The sequence below is a fragment of the Megascapheus bottae genome, chromosome 2, assembly GCF_031878675.1.
Source record: "Megascapheus bottae isolate mThoBot1 chromosome 2, mThoBot2.hap1, whole genome shotgun sequence".
NCBI classification, from domain to species: domain Eukaryota; kingdom Metazoa; phylum Chordata; class Mammalia; order Rodentia; family Geomyidae; genus Megascapheus; species Megascapheus bottae.
Window position 1 is genome coordinate 7,438,323 of NC_143510.1, and position 25,893 is coordinate 7,464,215.

The window sequence follows — 25,893 nt, forward strand, 5'->3', positions numbered from 1 at the left end:
TCCCCGTGAGACTTCCTGTGCCAAAACACAATGCCAGTGGCCCTGATGAACTGGGGCAAAGACAGATTAGGTGAAAATCAGAGTGTTCATAAACCAACACTCTACATTTCTTGGGATCTGGCCTTGTTTTGGGGTTTTTTTCATGAGGAAATTTTGATTGCACGCCACTTCCCAGTATTGTACTGGGTTTGTCCTCGGGGACAAAGCTTCATGCTTGCTAAGCTGGGCTCTATCCCTGAGTCCCACCTCTACCTTTACTTTGGATGAATGAATCTGGAGAGTCTCATGTCAAATGTCATAGTGTAGAGATTTCAGCTGTAGCCATTTGGTGGAATTGACCCTGTGATGCATGAGTCTCTCTTGCTTTGTAACAATGAAAATAGGTGTGTGCAGGTCCGCTCTTGAACTCAAGGCTTGACCTCAGGGCCTGAGCACTGTCCTTGGACACTGTTTTTTGTTTTATTTTGTTTTTTCTTGCTCAAGGCTAGCACTCTGCCACTTCTGGTTTTTTCTGAGTATCTGGTTCCAAGGAATCGAACCCAGGGCTTCCTGCATGCTAGGCAAGCACTCTACCACTAGGCTATGCTCCCGGCCCTAAAATAATTTTTAAAAAATAATACACACTGGCCAGGCACAGTGGCTCATACCTATAATCCTAGCTACTCAGGAGGCTGAGATCTGAGGATCAAGGTTCAAAGCCAACCTGGGCACAAAAGGATCTGAGACTCTTATGTCTAATCAACCTCTAGAAAATGGGAAGAGGGGCTTGGCTCAAGGGTAGGGTGGTAGCCTTGAGCTGAAGAGCTCAGGGACAGCACCCAGGCCGAGTTCAAGTCCCATGACCCACAAAAAAATAAAATAAATAAATACTACAGTGTTGTAACTTTCTTTGAAAGTAATGCAAAATTACTTTCAGGGGATCATAGAGATACAATAAATAAGAGAAATGAACAGTCCAATGGAACAAATGCCCTCTAATTTCTAAATTTTGTTATTGTTCTAAGCTTTTTTCTTTAATATTCAATGATTTGTCTATAAATTCATGGATGCATGAATCTTCCAGAAATGTATCACGTGCTTATCACCTGTGTGTGTATATATACATTGTGGGTAGTTTTCATTTGAGCAGATGGAGGTGGAGAATCAGCACTGTATTGCTCTAATGGGTACAGGCTTGTGTGTTCACATTGAAGACAGCGAGGGAGACTGAGGCCGGAGGAGGCACTCGGGAACTACAAGAACAACCGTCCAACACCAGGGGCTGTCAAGAGACAGTGTCCCGGGAAGGGTCACTGGTGCCCATGAGAAGTAGCAGAAGCTCAACGTGGTACCCGTAACCTGCTAGGAAGCAGAGGAGGACTGCCTATGGCTCACATGCCAGGACTGACACACACTTGGCTAACAAGTGTGTGACACAGTGTTGCCACTGCCATTAGGAAGCTTTTCATCTCCATAGAAAGATACTCCCAAATCAACGTTATTGTGGCTCTTACTTCTGAGGTTTCACCCCAAGGGGACGGGTCCACAGCATTCAGTGCATCATGACAGGGCAGAGCAGCTCACCCCACGAACAAGGGACAAGAAGGAGCCAGGGCAGCCTTGGACAGCTCCTCCACGTGCAAGCTTCCAGTGAGCTCACTTCCTCCCGGGAGGCCCCCCTCCTAAAGGTTCTGCCACAGCGCGAGCGGCTGATGGCCAAATGTGTGACCCATCTTCTTGACCCAAAATCCTGGGGCTAACACTTAATTCCTAAAATGACTGTTAGGAGGCAGGAGTAATCAATCATTTGGCGTGTGCACGCGCACTCGTGTGTGTGTGTGTGTGTGTGTGTGTGTGTGTGTGTGTGTGTGTGTGTGTGTGTGTACTGGTGCTTTTACTCAGGCCCTCTAGCTCTAATTTGGATTTTGTTTTCTTTTTAAATTTCTTTATTATCATTATAAAAGTGATGTGCAGAGGGGTTACAGTTGAATAAGTCAGGTAAAGAGTACATTTCTTTTTAGACTTGATTTTTTTCACTCAAGGCTGCCACTCTACCAGTAGAGTCACCCCACTACTTCTGGTGCTTAGCTGGTTAATTAAGAGATAAACTTTATGGGCTTTTCTGCCTGGGCTGACTTCAAAATATTATCTTCAGATCTCAGCTTCTTCAGTGGCTAGGATTACAGAAGTGAGCCACCAGCGGTAGGCTCATTTTTATTCCCTCTGTAAGTACTTAATTAGGAACCAAGATGGATTTCCATACACAAGCCCAGTGAGGAGTGGATTTAGCTTTGATGAAGTAGTGAGAACAGGCAGAAAAGAATTCAGACAGATTTTCCCAGGCAGCTTTGTTCTTGTGAGAACCCACATGCTTGGCTGAAGTGGTTTTCTATCCTTGACTCCTGCCCAAGGTCTGCAGCACCCAAAGAAACAGATTGCTTTCAGCCAACAGAGACCAGATATTTTATTTCTTTATGCCACTGGGAGTGGACAATATACAGTATTGTAGTCTGTATTCTAAAATTAATGAGGAGGAGGAGCCTCAAAGAATGTTTACCATTTGCTCAGCTAGAGAAACTCTTAAAAATGTAGGAAATATTTCCTAAAGACAATTGACTAGACTTTACACACATACACACACACACACACACACACACACACACACACAAAAAAAAAACTGCTCAGAGACATTATTTAATGACCAGCTCAGTAATCATGTTAAGAGTTGAACAACAAAACAACAACTGACATTTGCTTGAGTAATCACATTTTTGGAACTACTGTAAGGTAGATTTGGCCCTGTTACTTGTCAGTGGATTCACCCCAAACTCAAAAGATCATCTATAATTAAAATGTGTTGCAAAACATTGGAAAAGGCTCATATTTCTGCTTCTGAAATGTACAATGATAAAAGCTTCATGGCTACAGTATGCTGGTAGCTCACTGAAACCCTAGCTACTCAAGAGGCTGAAATCTGGGGACCACAGTTTGAAGCCAGTCTGGGCAGGAAAGTCTGACAAAGTCTTATCTCCAATTAACCACCAAAGAAAGCTGGAAGTGAGCAGGGAACTGGTGGCTCATACCTAAACTCCTAGCCACTCAGAAGATTGATATCTGAGGATCACAGTTCAAAGCCAGCCCAGGCAGTAGTAGTTTATCTCCAATAAACTACTCAGAAAAAGCAGAAATGGTGCTGTGGCTCCAGAGGCACAGAGACAGCCTTGAAAGAAAATGTCAGGCAAGAAAGCAAGGCCTAGAGTTTAAACCTGATGGATAATTGTTCACCTGTCTGCCCATGGTAGTTAAAAGGTACTTTTCACAAATTACTGATACAGCTGAATTACACTCCCTCACCTTTAACTGGGTTAAACAGTTCCTATCCTTGCCGCAGCTTAGAACGGCTAATTTCTTTGACTAATGGATGTAAATGAAGACCCTGCCAAAAAATGGCAGCAAATACTTGTCATTTTCAAAAGCAGACCTGCACACACCTATTTTCATTGTTAAAAAGCAAGAGAGACTCATATATCATAGGGTCAATTCTACCAAATGGCTACAGCTGAAATCTCTATGAAAAGAAAGACTTTTACAGTATGACAGTTGACATAATATAAAAGAGCTTAGTCCAATGATTATTGGACAGAATTTATATTTTTCTTGGGAAAGCTTACAAGTTAGTAAAAGAATATGCAGGTTCAGGGTTTTTGTTTGTTTGGAACTATGCTTGAACTCAGTTGGACCTGATCTTGCTTGTTTCTCTGACACAGGCTGGTGCTCTACCACTTGAGCCACATCTCTACTTCAGGTCTTTTGCTGATTAACTGGACATAAGATTTTCACAGACTTTTCTGACCCAGTTGACTTTGAACCTGGATCCTCAGATCTCAGCCATCTGAATAATTAGGATTACACTCATGAGCCACTAATACCAGGTGAGAAAACATTTTTGATGGAAAAACAAGGGGCAAACGTGTTTCTCCAGTGCTCTATTTTTCTCATGTGAATAGACAGGCAGACGGAGGCCCTAATTCTGTAACAGGTAGAAAACAAGAGTTTATTCACCAAGCCTACTCAAATCCAAAGGAACTGAAGTGCAATGCAATTGAAAATTTTAAGAGCAATGCCAAAGAGGCTGGCATTAATAATCATGCCTCCCAATTAGTCGCAACTGAATAGCAAATGCCAATCCTGCATTACAAACAGATAGGGCCAACTGGCCATTCAAAGTTGCCCGTTTGGTTTTTTCCTTTTGCGTATACTGGTGGCCTTTGACAATTAAAGCTAGATGGGATACAAAAATGACAGCAAGCCTGAGAGAAAATTCTATTGGAAATGCCATCATACACTGCCATTTATTACAGATACACACTGGTTGTCTTAAAGTTCAAGTCCCTGTTCTGTTTCCCAGAAATTCCTCATGAATTTTCTAGGGAAGACCTACTACATAAGGCAGAACCATTCCATATCCACCCAGCAAAATCGTCAGTGAGGCTGGTAAAGATACAATAAGATAGCTGGATGCTGTTGGCACACACATGTAACCTTTGCCTCTCAAGAGGCTACACTCTGAGGACTGCAGTTTGAAGAGAGAGAGAGAGAGAGAGAGAGAGAGAGAGAGAGAGAGAGAGAGAGAGAGAGAGAGAGAGAGAACAACTTCAATTAACCACCAAAAACACTGGAAATGGGGGTGTGGCTCAGGCAGTAAGTATAGCTCCAGCCTTGAGCAGAAAAAGCCAAGTGAGAAAGTTCAAGCCCCAAGATTAGCATGTACAGCACACGCCCCCACAACCACACCCAAATAAGGAAATGAGTTCAGGAAGAAACAAGAGACAATAAACTGGATGTCCAATGGGCCAGAGCATGGAGAACCTTCAAGGCATTATCAAGATTGTGACTTCCTCTGAGATAAACAAGAAGTTCCTAGAACACATGAAGTCCACCAGGGGCATTCTCTGATATCCTAAGACAAGCACTCTAGCTCCAGCCAGCAGGCTGAGAACAGATAGGACTAACTACACCAAGCAGAGGTAGGAAATCAGTCACAATAAATAAAGTGAAAACAATCCAGGTATAAGGGTGTAAGCTTGTACTGAGTGACCCCAGGGAATGTGGGAAAAGGAAGTGTTCAGTGTCAAAGTGAGTTAGTTACACAGGATATTCTGACTGGCTAGATGAGAATTTTGAGAAAACGAACATGCACACAAAAGGAGAGAACCTGGAGAGTTTGGCTCAGGTAAACAGTAGAAATCTGAAAATGGAAAGCACTGTTAAGTTAGAAATAAGCCTCCCTACGGGAAGCTGGGAGTTGAATTCAGAATGCTGACTTGAGACCTCCATGGGGACTCACTGGGTGTGACGGTGCCTTCAATGACGGAATATGCCACTTCCTTTATTCTTCTTCATTACGGAGGAGAAGGCTGCTTTGATAAACTTACTGTCAAGGTTTTGCTGTGCAAATAGCATGAAGGCTCATCTTACAAACCCATGCTGTCATTTCCTCAGCAAGCACAAAAGGGAAGAGTTTTCCTTCAACACCCAATCCAGTAAGCTGTCTATTTCTATGTGGCTTGTTTTTCCTATTTTCATCTCCAAGTGTGCTAATTACATATTCCATGGTTTTCTGAAAGCAAAATATACACAAAATGTGGTTCTTTAAATAAAACTTAATGTCCCGGTGGAAATACAAAGGACAGACTGGATTTAAAATTAGAAAAAAATATCTTTTGACCTTTTGAAGTATAAGAACCATCAGAAGGGCCAGGAGTATGGACTAGTGGTAGAGTACTTGCCTAGCATGCACAAATCCCTGGTTCAATTCCACAGTACCACATACACAGAGAAAGCCAGAAGTGGTGCTGTAGCTCAAGTGGTAGAGCAATACCCCTGAGCTGAAGAGCTTAGGGGACAGAGCCCAGGCCCAGAGTTCAAGCCCCACAACCAACCAAAAAAAAAAAAGAAAAGGAAAAGAAAGAGAGAAAAAAAGAAAAGAAAAACAGAACAAGCTCAAGTACAGTGCCCAGGCCCTGAGCTTATGTCCCAGGTCTGGTAAGACATACACACACACCCCAAACCTTCAGAAGCAATGTAATCAAGGATTGCCTTTCTGGGAAAATGAATCACCTAAGTAAGAGAAATAATTGCCAATGAAAAAGTAGTACTTTCTTAGATTTTAACTATAGTATATACTATAGACCACACTAACTCTTGCTGAGACCACAAAGCATCCAAATCAAGAAAAAGAAAGTGAGCTGTTAGTGATGTCTGAAAACTCCCTTTGAGATTAAACAACTATCTCATTCTTCCATTGATAAACTCAGAGCGTGTTCCAACACAACCATAAACATCAGAGGAGTAGGTAAGTCTTATTAAATGGTGTGACTGGTGAAAATGTAATTGCTCTGTGAAAGCAAAGGATCTTATTTAATGAGGCTGGGAAACTCCTGCAGGCCCAGATCAAAAGCTACACAGAATGCTCCAGTTACAAGTCAACATGAGAACACAGAACACCAGGGAAAGGGATTTGTACACCTGTCAGCTACAGAGCAAGAATAACTTCTCAGATGGCATGCTAATCACCAACAAAACAAGGGGAAGCCTTGGATCAAGGACCTCTGGTTTTGGAAAGGGATGTCTTTCCTATGCCAGTCCTTCGCCAGTATCCCCACTGGGGGGTGGGGTGGGGGCGGGAGGGAGGGAGAAAAGGCAACAGAGCAAAGGGTTTTAAGGACAAGAGGTTTTAGTGAAAAGGAGGCCTAAGGGGAAGCTCAGTGGTGGGATGCACTTCTATACATGAATCCCTGCGTTCATTCCCCACCCTCTCCTCAGGTTAATTCCTCTTTTAAATCTATTTTCATGTTTTCAAATATGTTTTTAAAAAATTCATAATGAGGGGACATTAGGGAGAGAAGATGGAGGCCAGGGCCGGCTACAGCCTAGAGGCAGGGGAACAACACAGCAAGGCCATGGCAGCCAGGGCCGAGGGCATGCCCTCCTCCACTCAGGAGCCCCTCCTCCACATTGGTGAGCAGAGATGGGAATCCCATCACAGGGCAACTTCCCGGTTCATGTTCCCAGGCAAGGGAACCAACCACGAGATTCCCCGCAGCCTGTATCCATTCCTCATCCAATCAGATCAGGAGTACATCCTTAGGGGAGGAGACAAGGACCCCCTCTCTATCCAGTGAGCCCTCAAAGACTGCACACATGGTTCTGGGAGCGCTCTTGGCCCCAGGAGCCTGCTTCTCAAACAAACCTGCTCTGTTTGCTGTAAACACTCCTGTCTTTTAATTCTGGAATCCATTGATAAAGTAACTCCCAACCCTAGACAGTACTGATGATACTTCTCACACCCATCACAAATGTTTGCCACTGCTGTTCTCTCTTGAGGAACTGCTAGTTGGAATGGCAGGATCATTATGTAATATTGGTCCCTCGAGTACATCTGAGCATCTTAGCTTTCTGCACTTAGGCTTTGGCAGCACACATGTGGAGGACTGTTCCTAGAAAGCTTCCAGTCTCCTGGCCTAGAGGATGATGGGAGATGGAATGATGGTACAGGTGGTGAGTTTTCATAAGCAACAGGAATGTCATCCAGATTAGAAGCCTGGGCCTTGTAAAATACAGGCTTTATAAAGGTAGTAACTAGATTTCTTCTCTTGCTGGATTTCTTGACTTTTTGTGTTAGTACAGGGGCTTGAACTCGGGGCCCATACTTTTGCTTTGTGTTTTTGCTCAAGTCTGGTATTCTACTACTTGAGCCACAGCTCTACTTTCAGCTTTTTGCTGGAACAGGAGATAACAGTCTCTTAGAACTGCCTGCTTGGGCTGGCTTTGAACCATGATCCTCAGATTTCAGCATCTTGAGTAGCTAGGATTTCAGATCTAAGCCACCAATGCCCAGTTCAGATTTCTTCTTAGGTCTGCTACTTCTACAATATGGAGGCAGGAGACCGTATAGTAATCCTGCAGTTAAGCTGTGACAATCTCACAATGACAGTGATGACAATGATACTGACTATGAAGATAGCTGTCAGGAATCATTGTTCCCTAGGTAACTGAGTGTGTCTTGTAGTTTGCCCTGGCATGACCTCACATATGGTGCAGGAAGGCCAAGTGAGGCCAGCACCCACAGCCTGGCAGCAGCAGCAGCAGAGCCATGGCCAGTCACTCCACTCCACGCCTCCCCTCCTCCTAGCCTCAGGACTCCTGACCTGAAACCTAAGACACAGACACGGACACGGACACGGACACAGACACAGACACAAACACAGACACAGACACAGACACACACAGAGTTGCCTCCACACAGAGGAATCTGGCTCTCCCTTGATATGAGTAGTCATGATTTTAAAGCATGAATCACAAAACACAAGGTCTAATGCAACTAATATCACACAGAGCCAAGCAATGACTTAAAAAAAAAAGTATGAAACCAGCACCAGTGCCTTACGCTATTGTAATCCTAGCTACTCAAAAGGCTGAGATTTGAGGATCACAGTTCAAAGCCGACTGGGGCAGGAAAGTATGTGAGGCTCTTATTTCCAATTAATCACCAGAAGTGGCACTGTGGCTCAAAATGATAGAGTACTAGCCTTGAGCACAAAAGATCAAGAACAGTGCCCAGGCCCTGAGTTCAAGCCCCATGACCAGTGTGTGTGTGTGTGTGTGTGTGTGTGTGTGTGTGTGTGTGTGTGTGTGTGTGTGTGTGTGTGTGTGTGTTTATTTATTTAAAGTATGGAAAGAGCTGGGCTCCTGTGGGTCACATCTGTAATCCAAGCTACTCAGGAGATGAAAGATGGAAAATGGAAGGATCCCCATTTGAAGCCAGCCTGGGAATGAAAGACTGTGAGACTCTTCTCCAATTAGCCACCAAAAAGCCAAAAATGAAGTGTGGTTCAAGTACTATAGGGCTAACCTAAGGAAAAATGCTCAAGATAGTGCTCAGGCTCAGGACACACACACACACACACACACACACACACACACACACACACACAGTGTGAAGACCCAGTGGCAATGGCTCAAACCCAGCGTCTCTATTTTCCAATGTTGTATTTTTACACTGTCATAAGAAAAATAACAAGGACAAAAACTCCAGGTTTAATTGAAAGGACCTCCAGGATATTGAAACAAAAGCCATATAACGAATGATTGTTGTCCTTAATGTACTATGTTGTCTCTCATCTCCTTTGCTGTCCCTTGGTTATCTCATATTGTTATAGTATCTCACTTTGTTATCTGATATATTGAATTTATTTGTATTTGGTTATTTGAAATTTGATAGGGAAGTGGGGAAAACCAAGACGGGTGGAGGGTGTGGGGGGGAGGGAAATGGGTACCAAGACATGTGAAAGGGTATCAATGTATGTGAATTAATGCACCTTCTATCTGGCAAATATCATGTAACCCTTTTACTAATTACAATAAAAAATAAATAAAAAAAAAAAACCTCCAGATTTAGCAATGTAGCCTTAAGGCCAATACTGCAACAGCTGCTGAGTCTGAGAGCCGTGACACAAGTAGAAGAATGAGCCCACACAGGGTAGAAGCTGCCAGCTAAGGGCACTGACAAGAGCCTGGGTCAAGTGAGAGGGGCTGTTCTCTCACGGTGGCTTACTAGTATGTGGCACTGGGTGCCAGGGACAGGAGCCATGGCATGACATCACCAGGGCCTCTTCTACCTGTGGGAGAGTGGTATAGTGGCTGGGGAAGGTGAATGCACTCCACAGTGGAAGGAGTGGGGACTGAAAAGAAAACGCCAGCCAAAAGAAACAGCATCCATGCTGGACTAGAGCCATTCACTATTAAATGTGACCTTCATCCCCATGTTCCATTTTGTCTTACCACTTGGTATGAAAACATGATGCTATTTAACAAGGTCTCACAATGGCTTTTTCTGGAATCCAGTGATTAATGGGCTATAATAATATTGTAACCAGAACTATATACAAAATAATATCCAGATGCCTGAAATTATGGATAGTTCAACGTTCAGGTGACAACTGTACAACGTGAAGATAAGGAACACAAAGGCACAACGTCTCTATGCATCTGGTTGTATAAAATAGTACTGATCAAAATGAACTCCAGAAAATGGAAACCAGAGTTTTCTTTGTTATCATTTTCTTTTTGCCGTCTGTCTTGGGAGGGTAAGAGGGGAGGGGATGCAGAAACCAAAGATAAACAAATGCAGCAGGGGTATTCACTAGATACCATTTTGAAAATGAACTCTAAAACTTGAGGGTGGGGATGGGAGGGAAAAACTGAGAGACAGTGAGGGAAGGGGTGTCATTGGCCAAAAAGAAATATACACTTTACTTGACTTATGGGACTGTAAGCCTCTGTATGTTACCTTTATAATAACTATAAAAATTAAATTAAAACTTTTAGAAAAATACTGCAACATTCTACGCTAGGAGTAGGCTAAAGTGTTACAGGAATTAAGGGGAATAGTTGCTCCATTCAAATATTTATCACTTTATTCTTTAAGAAGAAGAAGATAAAAAGCAACCAGAAGCTAAGAGCTGGTTAAACACACCTATAATCCAAGCTACTCAGGAGGCTGAGATCTGAGGATTACAGTGTAAAGCCAACTGGCAGATAAATCCAAAAGACTCTCATTACCAATAAACCAGCAAAAAGCCAGAAGTAAAAGTGGACCTCAAATCTGCAATAGAGCAAAATCTTGATACATAAGGCCATATAGTATGAAGCTAATTGAAAGGACCTCCAGGATATTGAAACAAAAGCCATAAAACGAATAATTGTTGTCCTTAATGTACTATGTTGTCTCTCATCTCCTTTGCTGTCCCTTGGTTATCTCATATTGTTACAGTATCTCACTTTGTTATCTGATATATTGAATTTATTTGTATTTGGATATTTGAAATTTGATAGGGAAGGGGGGGAAAACCAAGACGGGTGTGGGGTGTGTGGGGAGGGAAATGGGTACTGAGACATGTGAAAGGGTATCAATGTATGTGAATTAATGCACCTTCTATCTGGCAAATATCATGTAACCCTTTTACTAATTACAATTAAAAAAAAAAGTGGACCTCAAGTGGAAGAGCTCCAGCTTTGAAAAAAAAAAAAGAAAGCCACGCACAAATTCTAGTTCCTGAGTTCAAGTCCCAGTAACACACACACACACACACACACACACACACACACACACACACACACACACACACACACACGTTTGCTAAGTATTATCCTATTGTAGTATTCTAACCCTCATATGTGGTTCCAAATCTTTTGAGAACAGTTAGCATGTTAACATACAGATAACATCATTCTGTTTTTGTTTTGTTTTGAGCTGTCCCTGAGCTTTTGTGTACAAAGCTAGTACTCTAACACTTAAGCCACAGCTCTACTTCCAGCTCTTTTGATGTTTAATTGGAGATAAGAGTCTCATTGAAGCCAGGCACTGGTGGCTCACTCCTGTAATCCCAGCTACTCAGGAGGCTGAGATCTGAGGGTCACTAAAGTCCATGAGACGCTTATCTCCAATTAACCACCAGAAAACCAGAAGTGGGGCTGAGGCTCAAGTACTAGAGCAGTAGCCTTGAGCTGAAGAGCTCAGGGACAATGCCTAGGCCCTGAGTTCAAGCCCCACACCTGACCAAAAATAAATAAATAAATAAAGCAAGAAAGAAAAGAAAAAAAAATCTCATTGACTCTTTGAAGCCAAGGCTGGCTTCAAACTTCAGTTCTTATATCTCAACTTCCTAAACTGCCAAGATTACAGGAATGAGTCTATGGCACCCAACCAAATAATCCCTTTCTAAGAGTGACTACTATTCAACCTCCCATTGAGATGTGGGGCAAGTTTACTTGAACAGCTTAGCCTTTATCAGGGCTGGGAATCAGGTATCTGAGCTTTGGGGGAGTAAGGCATTGAGGGAGCAAGGCAATGACCTCAGTGAGATGCCCCAACCCCACCCCATTCCTCCATCCCACCAAATTGTCACTGGCTACACACCTTTACCTCTTCATGGACACCAAGACTGGCCGGTTTCCAGGACTCAGAGCTACAGCCGATTCATGTTGCTCTGAGCCCTGGAAACAAGCCAGACCTGATAAATGGATAAGGTAGATTGGGACAAAACTATAGCCTCTCCTAAAAATGAATCAACGGCGCAAACTTGAGAGCAGTGGACCTGAGATTCTAACGTACAATCTTAAAAGACACCCACAGTGTCATGAGACCACTATTAGCAAAGTCAAATATTTATTTTTTTCTTTTTCTTTTTTTTTTTGGTCGGCCCTGGAGTTTAAACTTAGGGTCTGGGCACTATTCTTGAGCCCTTTTGTTCAAGGTTACTGGCCCGTCACTTGAGGCACAGCACCACTTTCAGTTTTTTCTGGATATGTGGTACAGAGGAATCAAACCCAGGTCTTCATGCATGCCAGGCAAGCACTCTACCTCCAGGCCACATTCCCAGCCCAAAGTCAAGTATTGCTAAGCCCCCTCCATTTAAATAATCCCATGATTATTTAACAGGCATAAAAATTTAACTGCTGGGTACTGGGAGCTCACTGTGTAACTCTAACTATGAGACTAGAGGAGCACAGTTTTAAGTCAGCCCACACAGAGAAGCCTCTGAGATTCTTATTTCCATTAACAACTATAAAGACAAAAGTAGAGCTGTCACTCAAGTAGCATTAGCAAAAAAGCTCAGGGACAGTATCTAGGCCTAGCCCCAAGACCACCACGCACAAGTACGTACATACACACACGTACACACACACACACAACCTTAAAAAAAACTCAAAAGACATCCTATAAGAATGTAATAAAGAATCAAATGAATTCCTCTTAATATAATTCCCTTGGCATTTCCTCTGAAATGCAGTAAAACCACATCAGAAGACATAGGAAGTGAGGAGCTACAGCAACTAAGCCCAATAGTATTAACTTCCCAAAACAATCAAGTCAAACGGGCAATATTCCTGATATATGTCACTTTTCATTGGAAGTCCAGGCTGACTGACATGAAATCTGGAAGACTCACGAAGAAAACTCATGCACACATTCAGCCTATAGTTCTCCTGGGGTATAGATGTTCACTTTTCATTGATAAGACAAACAGCATTCAGAACTTAAATATCCTTTTCATCTCTACCATATAAAGATTACCATAGAATACCCTCATCACAAAAGATGAGAACAACCTTATCTACTTTAAAAATCCATTAGTTGGGTGCTGATGACTTATGCCTGTTATCATAGCTACTCAGGAGGCTAAGACCTGAGGATCATAGTTCAAAGCCAACTCAGGCAAGAAAGTCCATGAGAGTCTTATCTCTAATAGACTACGCAGAAAAAGCCAGAAGTGGCGTTGTGGCTCAAGTGGTAGGCCTTGAATGCAAAGAGGCTCAGGGATAGTGCCCAGGCTCTACATTCAAGCCCCAGGATTGGCATGCCCATACACACACACACACACACACACACACACACACACACACACACACACACACACACCATTGTAAAAAACTCAACCTAGTTAGGGTCTCAATGCTTAGGAGCCAGGTCCAGAGGGTTGTGATTTAAAGCCAGGTCATGAAGAAAAGTTCACCAGGCTCCATCTTTTAAATAACCAGCAAAAATCTGGGCTAGAAGTATGGATCAAGTGGCAGAATGACAGCCAAACAAGCAAACCTAGCAAGGCCCTGAGTTCAAACCCTAGTGCAGGAAAAAAAAAAAAAAGAACAAATAGGGAAGCAAGCCTATACAGGCTTGCATCATCAGAAAAATGTCCACTTTCTGTGAAGTGCTGACATTTTGGAGGGTTTGGTTTTGGATCTATTTGGTGTGGGCTGGGTATCTGGTGTCTCTCCTGAGCCTTCACAGCTTTGTGATCAGCCAATGGGCTGACACAGGTCCACACAAGCTGTGAAGCTACCGAATGTTGCTACCCAATCTGTGTATGGGTCAAAGAATCCACTCAAAACTGCCTCTTAAATCTCCTCAGCTTAAATTTCACTGGGCCTATGAGGGGTTCTTCACGTACATGCTGAAATCCAGACCCCCCACATAAGACATTAATATTACTGAGCACAGACTCTCTGACTTCAAATGTAAGAGTGCATTTGAATTCTGGGAAAATTACCTTAAAAGCGGAGAACCAGTGCAGGCTCAGTGAGGTCAACACAGCCAGTAGCAGAATGGTGGCCAGGTTCCTCAGGTCCCAGATGGTCTCCACGAGAGGAATGCTGCCCACCTGCCAGTCGTAGCACAGGGTCACAGGTGCTAGCAGAAGCCACACATTGAAGGCCAAGAGGTAGGAATAGGTAAGGAATCTGTGCAGTGAAAAAGAAGCATAGAAACACAACTGGAGTGCTAGGTGCCGTGGCTCATGCCTGTAATTCTAGCTACTCAGGAGGCTGAGATCTGAAGATCAAGGTTCAAAGCCAGCCCGAGCACAACAAGACCTGAGACTCTTATTTCCAATTAACCTCTAGAAAATGGGAAGTGGGGCTCAGCTCAAGGGTAGAGCGGTAGCCCTGAGCAGAAGAGCTCAGGGACAATACCCAGGCCCAGGCATAGGGTGGTAGTCTTGAGCCCAAGAGCTCAGGGACAGAGCCCAAGCCCAAGCCCCTTAACACACAAAATAAATAATTAATTAATTAAATTTAAGGAAAAAAAGAAAAGAAACAACTCAAGATCCATCTTTCCTCTGTCAGGGTTATCATACCAACATTTCAAAGAGCTATGGCACTACACATAATCTCATCCAGCCTCTTGTTCCCTTCAGGCTTTGCGCCGCCAGTGAGCTGAGGTGAAAGCATGTCCGACTCTCCTTCATCCCTGCTCAGAAGCCAAGGTTGGGGACTCAGTCAAAAGAGAACTTTCTGTTTGTGCCCAAGGTGAGGAAACCAATCAGGAGACCTTGGCCTTACTCAACCAGTGACACCAAAAATCAGCCCCCAGAGTGAGGGAAGAGTGGGGGTTGTGTATCTTGTCCAGACAATGGGCATATGGGCCACTGGCTTTGGGACCCCTTTCTTCAAACAGTTTGTTCCACTGGTTTTCTTTCTCCTCTCAAATCAACTTGTTCTGTTTGCGCTACTTTCCTGCCATTTAATTGTTTAGAGGGCAAAGGACACAAACCTAAACTTGGACTATATCACAAATAAATGCATTGTAACCTGGGATAAATACCAGAAAGAAAATGTTTTCTGGGAACTACATCAGAAATGCCACTGTTGAATTGTCCCTTAGTAGCATGGTGAAGCCCACAGCCAGTAATGAAAACATTGTGTCATTTTTAGAACAGATTGATCTAAATTGATTTTTTTTTAAAGTTATATGTGGTGAGGAGATAAAAACCCCTTAGTCGGGAGAATGTGAAACCCTGAGTTCATGACTCAGTACTGGCACAAAAAAAAAAAAGATTTTTTTTGGGGGGGGGGGCTATGTGCCAGTGGCACACACAGCCACCAAGCTACTATGGTAGGCTGAGATCTGAGGATAGTGGTTCAAAGCCAGCTGGGGCAAGCAAGCCCTGAGATACTTATCTCCAATTAAATACCTAAGAATTGGTAAAGTTCTAACCTTGAGGAAAAAAGCTTATGGACAAAGTACAGGCCCTAAGTTTAAGTCCTAGGACTGGCACTCACACACAAAAGCAATGATAATAATAAAAAAAGAATATTTTTTTAAGTTCTAGACCCAATGAAGGTACTTTTATATATACATATACATATATATTATATATATATACTTCTTCTATATATACTTTTAGAAATATGCTTATTGTGGCTCAAATAGGTCTTAAAAACTAGTTTAAAAAAGTCACAGAACTAAAAGCAAGTTTACTTCCTTAACAATACTAGAAAAGTTAAAACCGTTAACTCACCAAGATTCTGTGTGTGTGTGTGTGTGTGTGTGTGTGTGTGTGTGTGTGTGTGTATACACACATATATGCAAGTACTAGTCTTGGGGCTTGAACTCAGGGCCTGGGTGCTGTTTCTCGGCTTTTACGCTCACTCTACTTATGGGCTTTATTATTATTGTTGTTATTATTATTATTAACAGGAAGTAAGAATCTCATGGAAAATTTCCTGCCCGAGCTGGCCTTACACGGTGATCCTCAATCTCAACCTCCAGAACAGCTGGGGTTAGATAGACAAGAGCCACGGCTGTCATGTGCACAGTTCGTGTGTTCTGTCTAGAAATGCAAAAAGCTCACATGGATTCAGGTCATGTTGCTGATAAGTTCTTTAAATACCCTCTGAAATATGGACATAGCATTCTAAGTTTCTTGCAGCTATAAGCACAAAGAGGCTATTTGGAGTGACTCCAAATGCTAATGACATTTTAGGGAGGGCTGTTTGAGCTAGCTGTAACCACCAGCTAAAGTATTTCTTTTTAACTCTGACTATGAATTACATTCATGCCAATCACCTCGTTCATAACTGCTAAAATTCCAGAAACAAAATAAACTGAACAATATCTGGACCCTGCTGGGTTCTCCCTCTCCTCCCTGTCTCTGTCTGTATCTGTCTGTCTGTCTGTCTGTCTGTCTGTCTGTCTGTCTGTCTCTCTCTCTCTCTCTCTCTCTCGAAGCAAGAGCAAACACATATTGCCAATTTTCTACCATAAATTCCACTAACAGAAGAAAACCACCATAATATCCTGCCAACCGATTGGAAAATACAACTGAGAGAGCCAGGATATCAACTTAGATGATTTCATCAGGCCCTTTTCTTGATAAATTAGGAAAGACAAGAGATTTTAGGACAGGACTGCACAGCAGGGAAGCCAGGACTGTGGGGAGGGTCATTTGGCTCCGGGTCAGACCATGGGACTTGAAATCAGCATCTTCCTTTCTTTACGAAGGAAACAGGGCAGTGCTTTTCATGTGAAAATATTCAGCAATCTTGTTCTTGTCTGTGCATAAACTCTTTGGCTAAGAAATAACAAAAATGCAGACTTGGTATAGATGGCTACTCAGGATGCTGAGATGTGAGAGTCATTGTTGAAAGCTGTCCAGGGCAGAAAACTCCATGAAACCCTTATCCCCAATTAACCATCAAAAAGGCAGAAATGGAGTAGTGGCTCAAATGGTAGAGCACGACCCTTGAGCAAAAAAGCCACACAGGGAGGGAGGCCCTGAGTTCAAGCCCCAATGCCAGCACCAACCAAAAGCCCAAAACCAAAAAAACCCCATGAGCCCAACATATAAAACCCATAAGCCTAATATAGTTCCTCATCTTACATAGCTGCACATGAGAAAGCCATATGCTGCAAACAGAAACAGCAAGCTCCTACTTGTCATCAGAGGGCTGCTGCAGTCTCACCACCCAGAGCAATGGGGTACTGTGCAGGCAGTACGTTCATGATTGCATCTTGTTCTCCTGAAAGCCATTTTCTGCATCAGCCACCTCAACAGATAGGAAATCTTCACCTGAATTCAGGCGACACCATCAAAGCACTGTGTATGCTCTCCTACGCGCCTGTGTGACCTCAGGATGTCAGCACTGCTTGGCTGGTCAGAAGACTACATACTTTACAGGGTTGGGTGTCATCTGATGAACATCAGGTCTCAATGGACCTCTAAGAAATAGATGGATGCAAGGAGGAGATGATGGCTCAAGGATTTTTACCGTTTGTGATTTGGTACCAGAAGTGGTGCTTGAACTCAAGGCCTGGACACTGTCCCTTAGCTTTCTGGTGCTCTACCACTTGAGCCACAGCATCCCTTCCAACTTTCTGCTAGTTAACTGGAGATGTGTCTCACGGATTCGCCTGCTGCCTGGCTGACTCTGAACTTGGATCTTCAGGTCTCACTCAGCCTCCTACATGGGCAGGATTATAAATGTGTGCCACTGGGGCCTGGGCAGAGAATTTAAATAGGAAAAAAAGATGAAAAAGGTAAAGAAAAAAGGCTTTAACTGTAGATGAGTATGCTGTTCTCTATGAATAGATAAGAATATCAACAGGTATAAAATTTAAAAGAAATTATAAACTGGCTGAGCATGGTGGTTCACTCCTACAATCCTAGCGCCTCAGGAGGTAGAGACTGGAAGGGCTACATGGATGGCGGCTCATAGCATGAGTGAGAACTGTACAATACCATGTGCTCCCCATATAAACACATCCTCATGAAGCTATGCTAAGCTAGTTTTACTTTGTGTTACACTGCAATGGTTATTACAGTTCAAATTAAAAAAAAACCTCTTGTTACACTGGGTAAACTAGAAAGTGAACTTGAAATGTCAGAGTATTTGTGACCTTTGACATGTGTCATTAGTAACTTATTAACAGAGCTCCACCAGAGGTTTTTAAAAAATGATTCATCTAGTTACAAATGTACAAATAGTTACTATGCTACCTGTGGTCTTTCTCCATAAAGCACCAGACAACGTTTTTATTCCAGACTAATTTTTGTCCACCTCCACCCAACCCAACATGTAGTTCTGCTTACTATCCAGAGCCTTGGGTGTCCATGGAAGAATCCTACTGGCCTACTGATGAACCTCTTTCTATAACATGCTTTTTTCAAATCCTGTTAGCCTGATGTCAGTGATTCACTGAGTAGGTAATCCTACCTACTCAGGAGGCTGAGATCTGAGAATCATGCTTCATAGCTAGCCAGGGCAGACAAATCCAAGAGACTCTTCTCCAATTAACAGCAAAAAGCTAGAATGGAGGTGTGTGTCAAGTGTTAAGAGTGCCAGCCTTGAATGACAAAGCCAAGTGAAAGTGCAAAGGCCCTGAATGCAAGGTCCTTGTACCAGCACACACACATACACATTTCAAATATCCTATTAACATGTACCACACTTGGAAGTTTGTAAAGCACTTGAATATGGACATTTCCTGTCATCTACACAATCTCTATTGAGTAAGCATTGCTTCCTTTGTGCCAAAGAAACCAGTTGTGATTTCTTCCTGTCCCAAAGCAAGCAGACATGTCCAGCCTGTACACACAGGAGAGAGGTTTAAATGCAGTTTCATCGAGGGCTTGCTAGGAGCAGTGTGTTACTAATGTGGAGAATTGAAAGGTAGCATCATGGTTACATCATTTTTCTCTTTGTTTTTCGGTGCCAGTACTGGACCTTGAACTCAGCCAGGCCAGCCTGGGCATTGTCCCTGAGCTTTTGTGCTCAAGGCCAGTGCTCTACCACTTGAGTTGCAGCTCCACTTTTGGCTTTTTGGTGGTTAAGTGGAGATAACAGTCTCATGGGCTTTCTTGCCCGGGCCTAAGCCTCCTTTGTAGCTGGGAGTACTGGCACGGGCCTCCTGATGGCATGCAGAAGCACAACCTGCCTGGGCCCCTGACCCCACTCCCGAGCTAGTAGAGCTCAAGTAATCCTGAGTGAGCACTCAGTTCAGCAAGGCTGATACAAACTCTGCTAATGAAGAAAGAAGTTTTTTGCAGCACACCCAGTGCTGGATTGCATTGCTACAAATGTTTGCCAGAACATTCCACAACAAGGAGCAGAATGCTGAAATCAAAGCCTAGACTCACTCTGAAAGCAGTTTCTGTGTGATGATTCTGTTAGCAGATATTGAAGATCTCCTGCTCCAGATCTCATTAACTTCTCCAAAATTTAAGTTACCAACATAAATTTAAACAATTTAAACAATCTTTTTCGAGAGGTAAAATATCAGTTAACAAAATCTTTACAAGATCATTTTTCAGAATTCAAAACCTAAAACTAAAATATCTTATAAGATAGTGAAACCAGGCACTGGTGGCTCAGCTACTCAAAAGGCTGAGACATGAGGATCTTGGTTTGAAGCTATCAGGCATGGCAGAAAAGTGAGATGATTATGTCCAATTAACTAGTAAAATGCCTAAAATGGAGATGTGGCTCAAGTGGTAGAGTGCCAGCATTAAGCAAAAAAGCAAGAACTTCAGTACAAGCTACAGTACTGACACACACCCACAAAAATAGAGTAAGCAGTAATGATACACATATCTTACCAGCCAAAGCTCTAGGCGACAACAAAAGTCAGACACATTTCTTCTGTCTTTCCATGCCATAGACAACCTTTTTTCTTTCTTTCTTTCTTTTTTTTTTTTTTGGTCATGGGGCTAAAACTCAAGGCCTGAGTGCTGTCCCTGAACTCTTTTTAGTCAAAGCCAGTGCTTTACCACTTTGAGCCACAGCAACACAAGGATCATTTCAAACACTGGAAAGCACCAGGCTACTCTGAACAGAATCCATAATAAAAATTTAATTAAAAAAAAAAGAGCCAGACATCAGTGGATCACATCTGAGTAGCTAACTCAGGAGCCTGAGATCTTAGAACAAGGGCTGAAAGCCAGAATGAGCAAGAAAGTCATGACAATCTTATTTCCAATTAACCATCTAAAATGCCAATAAATGGAGCTATGTGGCTCAAGAGTAGAGCACTAGTCCGGAGTGAAAAAGCCAAGGGACATGGGCTGGGAGTTTGCCTAGTGGTAGAGTGCTTGCCTGGCATGCACGAAGACCCCGGTTCGATTCCTCGGTACCACATACATAGAAAAAAGCTGGAAGTGGTGCTGAGGCTCAAGTGGTAGAGCTCTAGCCTTGAGAAAGCCAAAGGACAGTGCTCAGGCCTCTCAAGCCCAGGACAGGCAAAAAAAAAAAAAGACATGCATTAATAACTATAGCAAGGGGCTGGGAATGTGGCTTACTGGCCCAGTGCTTGCCTAGAGTGCATGAAGCCCTGGGTTCAATTTCTCAGTATCACATACACAGAAAAAGCCAAAAGTAGTACTGTGGCTCAAGTGGTAGAATACTAGAAGCTCAGGGACAGTGCCCAGACCCTAAGGTTCAAGCCCCAGAGCTCCAGAGGAAAAAAGTACAGCAACTCCTCAATGAACAACAACTGAAAATATCTGATAAGTAATTCATTATATTTACTTTAAAAGGAGAGATAATACTTGTAAAATGAGAAAGCAGAAACGCCACTGAAAGTTGTATGTGGTTTATAGGTGTAGGAAGGGAACACCTATGGCTGTATTATGCCAGCTACCACCTCACACACTAAGCCCACTCTCCAGTGTGACTCTGGAAACCTACAAGGAAGTAGGGTTAAATGAGGTTCTAACGGGTGGGCTTGAACCTGATAGAGCTGGCACTCTTAGACAAAAAAAAAGCCTCAGAAATCTCTCAGGGTGTGTGTGCCATCTTAGCACTTGGAGACTGAGACAAGTGAATGTCTAATTTGTAGCTACCCTAGGCTACAATATATATATTGACCATATATATATAATATATATACCATATAAATATATTGACCATATATATATTAACTATAATATATATATGTTGATTATATATATATGTATATATATATATATAATTTGACCCCCCAGCTGAACTCAGGGCCTAGGTGCTGTCCCTGTGCTTCTTCTGCTTAAGGTTAGGGCTCTGCTCTTTGAGTCATAGCTCCACTCCCATAGTTTTGGTAGTTTGAGGTAAGAGCCTCATGGACTTTCTGCCCAGCCTGGCTTTGAGCCCTGTGATTCTCATATCTCAGCCTCCTCAATAGCTAGAATTATAGCTGTGACTCACAAGTGCTCAGTTTTATAATCTGACTTTTGAGAGACAATAGAAAGGCTATGTGAGAGCCCAGGGAAAATACAGCCACCACAAGAGCCTCACCATACACAACATGTGACAGTATCTTCATCTGGACTGGTAACCTCTACAACCAGACAGAAAAAAAATAAAGCCTGGTTGTAGGCAGAGATTGCTAGTTATAGAATAATCTAATGGTGAGTCATTAGTCTGTCAGTGGTGCTGATTAGCAGAGCCAACTGGCCTACTTGGAACCAGAACAGACAGACTTTTGAATCCTGCCCCAAAGGAAAGTACCGATGACCAGAAACCCAGCAGAACTAAGACACTGAAGAGACCATGCTAGAGGACTGAGACCTGGCAGCCTGCCAGCGTGCCAGCCTGAGCAGTATATAAGCAGAGACCTCCTTCAGCCCAGGAGAGGAAACAAAGTGGGTTTTCTGAAGGCTCAAAAGCATCATGGTAAGCCAAGTACAGGAACTCACATTTGCAGTCCTAGCTTCCCAGGAGGCTGAGATCTGGAGATGGAGGTTCAAGCCAATCCAGGCACAAAAATGATCTCCAGGAACCAGCAAAATGTCACAAGTAGAACTATGGCTCAAGAGGCAGAATGAAAACTGCTAAAGCTCCAGGCCCTCAGTTCAAGCCCCACTGCTGGCACACACACACACACACACACACACACACACACACACACACAAAGGACAAAAGGAAAATAAAAAGTATTCTAATGTAGCTGTCTTAGAAGATTTTTTAAAAAACCCATTCTCCACAACTACTACAGAAATATATCTGTACATTTACATATTTCAAGTATTAAACTCAATGTTATTTAGCCCTCAAAAAGGACATTATGTAACTGTAGCCCCTCTGTACATCACCTCTATAATAACAACTAAAACAACTTTTTTTAAAAGACACAGGAGTTATTGCTAGTTAATTCCTGATGCTACAAATTTCTGAAATAAATCCTAAATTGGAAGAAAAAAAAGCTGATTGTGATTCAAAGCCAGCTGGGCAGGAAAGTCTGTGACACTCTTATATCCAATTAACCACCAGAAAACCAGAAATGATGCTGTGGCTCAAAGTGGTAGAGTGTTAGCCTTGAGCAAAAGAGCTCAAGGACAGTTCCCAGGTCTCACGTTCAAGAATATATGTTGTTTACCAAATAGAGGACAAGAATTAAACAACTGTGCTAATCTTAGGCTATCTTATTAAACCACTTCCCCACACTGACAAGTTGTTACCTGGATGTGTAGATTCATAAACACAGTCCAGGCAGAATGTGTGGTGATCCTTCTGAAATACATGTATCTTGGGAAGGGAAAGGCAAAATGTGAAACATGTTGGGCCTGAGTTCCTTTGTCAGTGGTTCCATTAAAGAGCCTTTACTGGGGAGGGGTGGGGAAGGGAAATGAGGACAAAAATATGAGAAGGGGTAGCAATGATTGTTAAGGAATGCACCTTCTATCTGGTAAATATAATGTAACCCTTCTATTAATTACAATAAAAAAGATTTTAAAAAAGAGCCTTTCCTGTGAGCCATCAAACGGGAGAAAGATGCAGCCGAAGTCTCCTGGCAGCTGAAGAGAGCAGTGAGCTGGGGATCGAAAGCCTTGGCCTATACAAGAAGGCTCAGGGCTGGGCACAGTGACTCATGCTGGTCATCCTAGCTACTCAGGAGGCTGAGCTCTGAGAACTGAGGTTCAAAGCCAAGCCAGGCACTAAAGTCTGTGAGACTCTTATCCCCAATTAACCACTAAAAAACCAGAAGTGGCGCTGTGGCTCAGGGGGTAGGGCAGTAGCCTTATGCTGAAGAGCTCAGGGACAGTTCCCAGACCAGAGTTCTGGTTGGCCAATAACAGATTATGTGCATCAGATGACTGGTGGGCTAACTGCAGTGTGCCCTTATTCTATAATTTTGACCTTATTTTTTAGTGCCAGTACTAAGGCTTGAACTCAGGGTCTTTTTCTATGCAGGTTGGTGCTCTACTATTTGAGCCAAACCCCCACTTCTGGCTTTTTTTTTTTACTAGATAACTGAAAGTAAGAGTCCAATGAACATTTTCTGAACTAGCCTGCTTCTAGTTGTGTTCCTCAGATCTCAGCCTCCAATGTAGTGCATATTATGGCTGAGACTGGAGCTTGCTAATTATTTGTCCAGATTGGCCTCAAGCCACAAGCCTCCAGATCCCAGCCTCCTGAGTACATGGGATTTAGCCATAAGCCAGCATGCCCAACCTGTTTGATCTTCTCCACTGATTTTAGTCTTAAAAACCATGATGCCTATTCAGCCTCTATATTCCTGAGTTCAAGCCCTACAAATGACCACAAAAGAGAGAAAAAATAAAGAAAAATGGTTTGTTTGCTTTATTAATAATAAATAATTAAATACTTGTTAAATAAATAAACATAAACCAAAAAAAGAACAATAGCAGCAACAATTCTGTTGAAGGCAATTCCCACTATGTGAATCTGAGACCCCATTTCTTTCCTCAAGATTCCAAGCCAACTTGTAATTAGCACTACGTACTATTACTTAAACCTCTAGTTTAGTTCAGTATTATTTAGGATTTGTATTTTATTGTTTAGGTTAGTATTATTTAAAACTTTCTGCTATGTTATGACACTGTAACCCCTATATCTGTCATCACTTTGATAATAATAATAAAAAATGAACTTTCTAATATGAGTGGAAGTATCACTAGATGAGCCATTAATTTATAAAATTGATAGATACTAGTAAAACCTACTAAAAATGTTCCAGAATGAGCTATGGTATTAATAGTAAAATCTAGAATATTTATTTCTACTAACCTTGTAAGAATGTAAGGTGAGAATGAAGCTGGGTTATCCTGCTCTGAAAAGAGGGGCATAGACCCTCCCATTATCCACAGGCGGAAGTACAAAATCACCATCACCTACAGGAAACAACAGGCTCGGTAAGATGGCGGCCAGGGAGTAGAGCCCTTCTCTCACAGAAGGCTTCTAGCGTGGCTACATGTGCTCATCAGAAGAATAAGGTAGGAACAAAGCGTCAGTTGGAGGCCTCACTCCTAAGAGGCCCTGTAACTTTCCCTTTGATTTTTTTTTTTTTTTTTAGTACCCAACTGCTTGGCTGTAAGGAAGTTGTTTATCTTCTAGAAAGAGAGGTCATGGGAAAGGCCACACAGGGTTGAGTACCACAGAGAGAAACATGTGGGAGACAGATGGGATGAATCCTTGAGAGAGTTGCCTGAGCAGGCGACTGGTACCACCAGTTACCACTATCGACTAAATCATGGAGGGCAACACATATCTGCTCTATCTGTAACACTGAATTCTGGGAGCATTGTCCTTCAATAGGTAATTCTGAGACAAGGCTCACTTCTGTAATCCTATCTACGGAGGAGGCTGAGATCTGAGGACCTTGGCTGGAGGCCAGCACAGGCAGAAAAATTTGTGAGACTCTTATCTCCAATAAAGTGGCAAAAAGGCCAGAAGTAGAGCTGTGGCTCAAGTGGTAGAGCATTAGATTTGAGCAAAAACATAAACAAAAACAAAAACCATTAGAGACAGTGCCCAGTTCAAACCAGTTCAGTGCCTGAGTTCAAACCATAGAAAAATAGATAAGACAGACAGATAAGTAGATGAATAAATGGATTGATGGACCATTGGTGTAGCCCACACTATTACTGAGTTCACATATACCTAGGGTATTTTCTTTCTTTTCTTTTCTTTTTCTTTCATTCTTCCTTGCTTGCTTGCTTTCTCCAGTCCTAGGGTTTGAACTCCAGGCCTGGACCCTGTTGCTGAGCCTCTCTATAGCACTTTACCACTTGAGTCACAGAGTGCCACTTCCAGCCTTTTCTGTTTAGGTGGTATTGAACCCAGGGCTTCATGCATGCTAGGTAAGCAATCTTCCACTAAGCTACATTCCCAGCCTATCTAGAATATTTTCACACAGATTTTCCAAAGCTGTGTAACATTCACACTATGCAAACTGTTGATTCTATTACATTATCTGAGTCATGTATCTGAATTGAGTTGAAGTGAAAACATTCTTTATTAAGACATTTTACAAATGCATTTATACACATACTCACATAACTTATGACCAAAATGGCCCTTTTGAAGAATGGTCTCATGGAAAGCAAGTAATTACTCTTACTGCCTGTTGTCAGGTACCTGAAAAAGGAAAGAAGAGGAGAAAAAAAAGTTTAGATACATGCAAGAATGCACTATGTATTAATTGTCTCCCAAGTAAATATGCTATGCATCTGGAGAAGCTGGAAGCCACGCCATGAAGTCTGGACAGACTTCAATCCCCAACTCTGTTGCCTACAACCTAGAAGGCCTAGGAAAACTTCTATTTCTGTGTGTGTGTGTGTGTGTGTGTGTGTGTGTGTG

At 42.6% G+C, this 25,893-nt stretch overlaps 1 protein-coding gene across 1 annotated transcript in view; it reads right to left on the reverse strand.

Annotated features, from left to right (window-relative positions):
* The window catches only part of LOC150066331 (protein O-mannosyl-transferase TMTC1-like), a 128,071-nt gene that overhangs the window by 35,714 nt on the left and 66,464 nt on the right, over window positions 1-25,893 (reverse strand). Inside the window, 3 exon segments of the mRNA XM_090320013.1 lie at window positions 14,091-14,280; window positions 24,322-24,425; window positions 25,590-25,671. Coding sequence (XP_090176139.1) covers window positions 14,091-14,280; window positions 24,322-24,425; window positions 25,590-25,671 — 376 coding nt within the window.